The 8,891-nt window shown below is 35.3% G+C and overlaps 1 protein-coding gene across 1 annotated transcript; it reads left to right on the top strand.

Annotated features, from left to right (window-relative positions):
* Positions 1-993: 993 nt before the first annotated feature.
* Positions 994-3,749, top strand: LOC109108703 (transforming growth factor beta activator LRRC33-like). Its single transcript, XM_019121807.2, has 2 exons — positions 994-1,107; positions 1,609-3,749. Exons 1-2 carry the CDS (start codon positions 1,000-1,002, stop codon positions 3,547-3,549), a joined length of 2,049 nt encoding a protein of 682 aa, XP_018977352.1. The 5' UTR covers positions 994-999; the 3' UTR covers positions 3,550-3,749.
* Positions 3,750-8,891: the final 5,142 nt, after the last annotated feature.

Below are 8,891 nucleotides of genomic sequence, written 5' to 3'. Positions count from 1 at the left end.
CTCATAACAAGGATAGTCACCTGTCCTATCGTACTCAACGGCGCAATATTATCCATTTTTGTGCTGATCGATTTTTTAAGTTCTTGCAGGATTTTGATGCATTTGACTACACAGTGGACCCAAAAGTATTTGGACGTGTAGGTCACACTTTAAAAGTAAAAAAAAAAAAAAAAAAAAAAAAAAAAAAAAAATTAAATATCAAACCAACTGGCATCTACAAGATCTTTTAAGATCTCTCAAATTGTGACCTTTTAGACTTAAGTTCTGTGCTGTATATACAGTATATACTGTTTTATATTATTTAAAACTTATCTTTGAAAAAAAATATTTAAAAAAGTATTTTCTACTATTATTTTATTATTATTTTTTTTTTATTTAAAGTTCAATTTTTTTTATTTAAGTTCAAAGGGAATCTTTATTTTTAATAAATGCCATTTGGTTTGGTATTATGGCAATGCAGTGACAATTAATAAAATTTTTAAGTTTGACGTAAGTGTCCAAATGTTTTTAGGGCCAGTGTATATCGATCAATGACTGTGACAGGACGTGTGCCTAACCGATCTGATTTATAACCTGTATCACAGTTGGCTCATGTTAGCTGTAGCCAAATTTCCGCTGTCCCTGCCACATGTAGACCGCTAGGTGTCAAAGTAATTTCTGTTATGAAATATAAATAGAAAAGAAGTGCCTTAAGGAACAATTTCAGTGTCTAAAAGATTTGAGATTAGCTTTATATTACAGTTTCTGTGTACTCACATGTTACACAAATTAAATAAACTGCAAAAGCAATGTATAATTTCAAGCAAATCCACAAAATAATGTTTTAATAACTTAAAAATAATTATGTAAATGCATACACCTTTACATGGACACTGTAAAGTGTTCTTGTAACAGTGCATTTACCAGAAAAGTATACATAAATAAAAAAAAAAGTAATTTCTTTCATCTAAATATTAATGTACAATTGTTTTATTACTTCATCACAGTGATCATGTTAAGATGCTGGTGTTCGATCGCCTGTCCATCGTGCTCTGTCACGCAGTGGTGCCGCTACTGGTGGTCCTGCTTTCAGTCTCGGGACATCCGCAGATCTTCCCCTGCAGGCTGGTATGTGAGAAAAGGGAAGACTGTACAAATACATCTAGATGAACACTGATCCGCATGATAATTCTCTGAAAGGGAAATAAGAATATTGCTTAAGCATATTACATTATACTTAATCATAAAGTATGATGTGACAGTTGTTACCTTAACAAGCTATTACTTGTATTGTAACCTGATGTATTCAGATGGATTAAGTTATTTTAAATAGAATAAAACCATTTCATTTAGATGTCACCACATGAAGGACATTTTTAAGTTACTTGACTAAACATTTTTACCAAGTATAGACTATAATGAAGTTTAATCAGCAAACCGCATGGGCTAAATTTGCTTGTTTGTCTATTTTTGTTGTTCTCCGTGGGCTTAGCAAGTGAAATGGCCTTTAGTGGAAATTATTAATCACATTATGATACTATTTAAAAAAAAAAAAAAAAAATTCCATTGTGCGTAAGAATAATCTAAATCGGTCTTTCCTTCTCTTTTTTTGTCTCTCTCCACATCTCGATCCAAAGCACGGCTCTGTGCAACAGCTGTCAGCTCTCTGCCGTACCAGATCTTTTACCACAACAAATTGAGGAGATCTTCTTAGACAAGAACCGTCTGTTAAATCTTCAAGATGGTTGTCTCTCCAGGTATCCTCTTCTACGGACGTTCAGCTGTGCAAACAATCGGCTAATGATGGTGGAAGAGAGTGTGTTCTCTGAATCGCCTCGTTTAGAAAACCTCAATTTAGCCAACAATGAGCTTTACTATGGACACAAGCAGGTGGCCCAGTCCTTAAGCTCTCTGTCCCAACTAAAGACCCTTGATCTTTCAGGTAATGGCCTCTCGGAGGACATGGTGTCTCTGCTGGTACAGAATCTGTCCTCGCTTGAGTCTCTATACTTGTCCCAGAATGCCATGCTAAGGCTGGATGAGTCAACATTCAGAAACCTTCATCAGCTTAGGGAGCTGAATGTCGAGAGAAACTTGTTGTTTGAGATCGATGGAGCGTTTGATCATATGAAAAAACTCCAGAGGTTGAACCTGGCCTTCAACTGCTTACCATGTTTGGTCAACTTTGAAATGACCCAACTGCTGGTCCTAAACGCCAGCCACAATTCCATTGAATGGTTCATAACCAATCAAAATTTGACTGAGACCTTTCAGCTGGAGACGCTGGATCTGTCTGACAACCATTTGCTCTTCTTTCCATTCCTTCCAACAAATAACCGAATACGAACTTTGCTGTTGTCCAGTAATCGAGTCGGTTTTTATCAACACTTATCAAATTACACATCTTCAAACTGGACCACTAATGTTGAGTACTACAACTTGGGGCAAAATGTAAGCAGCATCACAGTAGAACTCTGGAATGAGAACCTTCACGGTGATCTTTCCTCAGTAGAGCTCCTGGACCTGAGTGAAAACAAGGTGAATTACTTCCCTCCGGGATTCATTCAACAGATGCCGTCTCTTTACTGGCTGAGGCTGAGAAGTAACTGTTTACAGTCCTTCAGTTTGATGCCTGAAGATCTACCAGTCACCCTTTATGAACTGGACGTTAGTCGAAACAGGATAACCGAGCTGAAAGCAAGCCAACGCTCCATTAGCGAGCTGAACAATCTCACGCATCTCAATCTCAGTACAAATGACCTTCAGAACCTTCCAGCTAGGATTTTTGCTAGTCTACCGAAACTTCGCACACTAGATCTCAGTCACAACACTGTGAATGTGTGTTACTTGCCAAGATCGTCAGGATGTGTTGTGTGGTCCAACATTGTTTCCCTAAAACAACTCTATCTTGCCAGCTGTAGCATTCAGAACATCCCGTCTTCAGCGTTCAAGGGCACGCCACTAACCCATCTCGAACTTTCAAACAATCCAGACCTAAACCTCAAACAGGAATCTCTGGAAGGTCTCGCAAACACTTTGCAGTATTTGGGACTTGGTAATACTGGTCTTCAAGCTTTTGACTTCTCTCCGTATAGCCATTTGACATCTTTAAACATCTGTAGAAACTCACTACCAGAACTTCCCGAATCTGTAATGGCATTAAACCTAAAGCTGCTGGACTTGAGGGATAACATGTTGACAACCATCCCGTCGCAACATGCTGGCATGTTAGCTCAAAGACTGCAGACTGTTTATATGAATGGAAATGCCTTCAACTGTTGCCATTTAGACTGGTACAAGACCTTCATGGAGACCAAAGGAATCAGTATTGTAGATCTCTCAGAAATTACATGTTTGGACTTAAACCACAGGCGTCACAAGGTCATGCTTTTTGACGCCATCCACTGTGGTGGTTCCAGCAATGAGGAGTCTGTTGTTTGGTACATTCTTCTCTTTGTAACAGTCAGTGTTTCCATTATGGGTATATCCATCATTTACATGCTCACCTTTAAGCCAAGAATGTTGCCTCGCGCTATTAAAAAGAGATGTTGGAGACCGGCTCCTTATTGAGAAGCATGCTATTGTAAAACTAATGAATGTCTCTGTAATATAAGGGGCTAACATGGTATATATGCTCTTAAAGGTTGCTACATTTAGACAACTGGACGTAACGGAAGAGAAATATGATATTAATGTGAAAGATTTAGGCCACATTGGTCTGTAAATGTGAATGTATTTCATTTTATCGTCATTAAAATGCATGAAAAGTGTTTGGCTGCTGGATGATTTGTAAATGTGAAAGATATGTTCCCTATTTGAACAAAAGTTGCAATTATAATTTCAGTCATGCATTTATTCATTTGGCAAAATCTTGATGAAAAGCAATTTCAATATCATAGGTAATTAAAAGTTAACCTAATTAAGTAAGGTTATAAAAATGTTGAGGGAACATTGTTTTTTCTAAAACGCTGAAATGTCCAGTTTTCTTGTTGTGATTATAACGTTATTTAAAGGTTACTTTAATCCTACTATTTTGACCCAAAATATAATGTTATTTGAATGATTATTTTCAATATTCTTGGGACGTTAAAATGTCCAGTTTTCTTGTGATTAGAATGTTATTTAAAGGTTACAAAAATGTTTCTTAGAACTTACAAGTAGAAATAACATCATAAGAACATTTTGAGCATGTTTTCTCAACTTTATAAGAATGTATAATATTAATAAAGTTATCAGAATGTTCCATAAACATTATTATAAGAACGTTTAGTCCTTGCATTAAAAGGATAGTTCACCCAAAAATTAAAATTCTGTTATTTATTACTCACCCTCGTGTCGTTCCAAATCTGTAAGACCTTCGTTCATCTTCGAAACACAAATTAAGATATTTTTTATAAACTCCGAGTGCTCTCTGGCCCTCCCATAGACCTCAAGGTTACTATCACGATTAAGGTCCAGAAAATTAGGAAGGACATTGTTAAAATAGTCCATGTGACATCAGGGGTTCAACCGTAAATTTACGCCATGGCGGAGAATATCATGATGCATGCACTTATTTCCGCTTAATGTAAACAACATATGCACATGGCGCTGCTGCTTACATGCATTGTTTACATGAACCGGAAGTGAGTGCATGCATCATGATACTCTATCTACAATGGTGGCGCACCGCTGCAGGCAGGATGAGGAGGAGAAGAATTGTTTAATAAATTTGTTATTTTTGTTTTCTTCGTGCACAAAGTATTATCGTAGTTTCGTAAAATTACAGTTGAACCACTGATGTTATATGGACTATTTTAACGATGTACTTGCTACGTTTCTGGACCTTGAGTGGGTAGTTCCCTTGCTGTCTATGTAGGGTCTTAGAGCTGTTGGATTTTATCAGAAATATCGTAATTTGTGTTCCGAATTATGGGTTTGGAACGACATGAGGGTGAGTAATTAATGACAGAGTTTTTATTTTTGGGTGAACTAACCCTTTAAAATGAAATTTGTGAGAATATTCAATTTTAGCTGGGTCATAAGGGTCAATTTTTTGAAATTGAGATTTATGCATCATCTGAAAGCTGAATAAATAAGCTTTCCATTGATGTATGGTTTGTTATGATTAAGAGCAATATTTGGCCTGAGATATAACGAATCTGAGGGTGCAAAACAATCTAAATATTGAGAAAATCACCTTTAAAGTTGTCCAAATGAAGTTCTTAGCAATGCATATTACTAATCAAAAATTAAGTATATAGATATATTTACGGTAGGAAATTTACAAAACATCTTCATGGAACATGATCTTTATATCCTAATGAATTTTGGCATAAAAGAAAAAATTATAATTTTGACCCATACCAATGTATTTTTGGCTATTGCTACAAATATACCCATGCTACTTATGACTGGTTTTGTGCTCCAGGGTCATATATGTGTTACTTGGCAATCAAACTCATGAGCTTGTTCTTTATAATATTTGATGGCTTGTTCCAGAGCTCTTTATATCAAATATATATATATTATTTCATTGATAAAACAAGCTACCCTCAAATATTAATGTGTGAGATGAGGTTAAAATTCAAATCAGTAACCAGCTGTAACCACCAAAGACATTGTTGGTGGCTAATCAACATTGGTTTTTCACTGTCAGATCATCAAACGTTTAAATTTGGTTACCCTGAATATTTTTTTTTTTACATCCAAGATACATAAACCTTTCACAAAAATGCTTCTAAAATGGCCATACTCAACTACTGATAAGAATTTAACATTGTCATATTGATTGACTTGGATATGATTTGGGGTCACCTACTACTACAGTACTACAAGTGTTTTTTATTATCTTCATATATTGTATTGTATGTCAGTCCCAGTCAGTCGTTTATTTGCGTGATTGCTTGTACGTAGGTTCACAGAAGTTGTGCGTTAAAACCAGTCACTAAAAGTAGCAAAGGAAACATGAAATTTCCTGTTTTGCTAAGACCTGTAGCAACTGCCCAGCTCTCGGTATCATAGAGGGGGGTGGAGGTGGTGTGGTTTTGCTCCATGCCGAGTTCTCAGAGGCAGTTGCGGCAGGACGTGAAGGATTGCTATCATCTTTATCTTTCATCTGAAATATGCTTGAGGAGTTCAGTCATTTATGCAATAAGGTTATTCCAATGAAAGTCTAAATCTATGTGTGTGTGTATATATATATATATATATAAATGTGGTATAATAAATCTCTATTAATTTATTATTGTATTTAATATTAATATTGAATAATGAATAGTATCCTTCCAAATGCACAATATACAATGTTACCTGCATAACTGTGATTCTAAAGTACAAAGAAAAGGTAATGATGTGGGCACAGTGAGCATCCACAGTGACCAATGCAAGGATTCATTGTCAGACTTCATGCTGTAGGGATCATCAGGGTTAGACCACTAAACCTAAACCACGCTGACTAGCACCTCAGCCTACGTGGAATTTCTCATGAGTTTGTGGCACAAAGTGTGTGGCAAGAAGACAAAAGAAAAAGCTGAATGTCTGTGAGGCAGTGAGTGAGCATGGGAACCTGGCAGTGTGTGTCGGTGTGTATTAGTTAGTTGTTTACACTGAGAGCCATGTGTGCATGTTAAACCAGAGTGTAACCAGAATACCGCTGTGGTGTTTCTCTAGGTCATGGTGGTTTGAACAGAGAAAGAGAGAGAAAAAGAGAAGCTAGGGAGCGCAGTCACAGGCGTGGGCTCAGAGGCACATACGCCATCGTTTGGATCAAATTGAGTGCTGTAAAGACTGTTTAAAACGGGATGGGGGAAGTAGGGGTTTTATAGGTAGGCCTTCAGATATCTCTCAGTATTCAAGCTTCAACTGAACCTTAATGACTTTGAGAATATTTGTAAGAATTATTGTCAATTACATTCTCCTAAGAAGAAATGCGCTTTTAGAAACACTTAAAACAGAGTTATGTTCAACCAAAATCTTATTTTTTATGTCTGACAGGAAAAAAATTAACCAATGTGCAGTTTTCTTCTGTGAGAATTTGTGACTTCTTGGATTGTAGTTTATATGGGAAAGCTATTGCTTATTGCTTCATTTTTTATATATATATATAATATTACATTGTCAGTAGGCATTGCTTTTGTATTTAATTTTCATTATGAACCATTTGATTTAAACCAGAGGGAAATCTCGTGATGTGGTTGAGTGTGGTGTGGTGATGTGTCCAATAAAACCAACACTGAAAGAACTTTGAGTGATTTGATATTAGAGTGAGGAACTAGAGAGTGAATTAAAATCAAGTGGAAAAAAAATGCCCACATTTTCAGATTCATTCTACATTATCTATCTATCTATCTATCTATCTATCTATCTATCTATCTATCTATCTATCTATCTATCTATCTATCTATCTATCTCTATATCTATCTATCTGTCTATCTATATCTATCTATCTATCTATCTATCTATCTATCTATCTATCTATCTATCTATCTATCTATCTATCTATCTATCTATCTATCTATCTATCTATCTATCTATCTATCTATCTATCTATCTAATTCTGCCTTTTTACATTTATAAATTATATAATGTGAGGTATGTTGGAGTACAATCTAAATAATTTAATGATAATTATTCACATTCATATTTTGGTCAAGTTTTGAGCCCAAAGACTAATGATTATAACATTAACATTTATACATATGAGTATTATTAATTCATAGTTAGAAATGTAATGTAATGTAATTTTTATTTAAATTTTTTAAATGAATGACATTTTGAACTGACACATGCGCACACACACAAGTTTTTATTTTAATTGCTTTTTAGTTTATGTTTACATGTATTTTTATTTTTATTAGCATTTTACTCATTTTTAGTTTAAATGTTAAAATTAAAATGAATGGCATTTCAAACTGACGTGTGTGTGTAGGCTATACTGTACACACACACACTACGCACATTATATAGGCCTTTATAACTTTTTTATATATGTATAAAAGATAGATTTAGTGTATTTTGATTTTCAGATGTATAGTGTATTTTAGATTTTTGTGTAGTTTTCAGAGCTACATAAAAATTTTCAAGTCTCACTGTTCATCAGAGTGGGTTTTTTGCAGAAGCAGAAAGGAGCACTTCACAGGTCGGTTCTCACATTGCTGTTTTCGGGAAGGAACTGAGCATTGCCCTCTCGGCATGTGAGGCTGAGTAACGGACAGCAAGAATGAACGCCTGCAGAGCCACAACAGCACAGGAAGTCAACAGCCTGTTTCGCACAAGTTCCTCTTAACCCTCCCCTCACTGACCATCCACGCACTGTTTACACAAGAGTAACACCAACACATGAGCCTGTCACCTGCACCACACATAAACAACAGCATGTTATATGAATGCATGATTTATATTTAACAGTGAAGAGGTCAGTGAAGAGAGGTAGGCTATGTTCATGAAATTACTTACATTTAATATTAATGTACAAATTATTGCATATTATGTGTAACTTTAAGGTACTTTCCAATTCCAAAATATGATTCATTTAGAAACCAAAAATGACTAACGAGTGAAAAGCCTGACCTCTGCTGACATTTGAGTGAATAGTTAGGCCTATTCATATTTCCATATCGATGTTGTGTGCAAAATACTAACACGCTGCTTACTGTTTTTATTGGAAATAGTATGTGAAACAGTACGCATGCAATTATATAGTAGTATGCTACACTGTTTCCTATTAACCTAATATTTAATTCAATGGTGTGCAGTTGTGGTCTTTGAAATAAAACTCTTTTATTTAGTTAATGCCTTGAATTTCTTAAAGGAATAGTTCGCCCAAAAATGAAAATTTTGAAAACACATCTTGAGTTTATTAACTCTGTTAAGTATACTGCAGAAATAATTAAATATATATTCTGAACAGCACATGAAATAAGACAAGACGA

This window comes from Cyprinus carpio, chromosome B24 (assembly GCF_018340385.1).
Source record: "Cyprinus carpio isolate SPL01 chromosome B24, ASM1834038v1, whole genome shotgun sequence".
In the NCBI taxonomy this organism is placed as follows: Eukaryota; Metazoa; Chordata; class Actinopteri; order Cypriniformes; family Cyprinidae; genus Cyprinus; species Cyprinus carpio.
The sequence above is the reverse complement of the archived record's forward strand: the minus strand, read 5'-3'. Positions and strand labels throughout refer to the sequence as shown.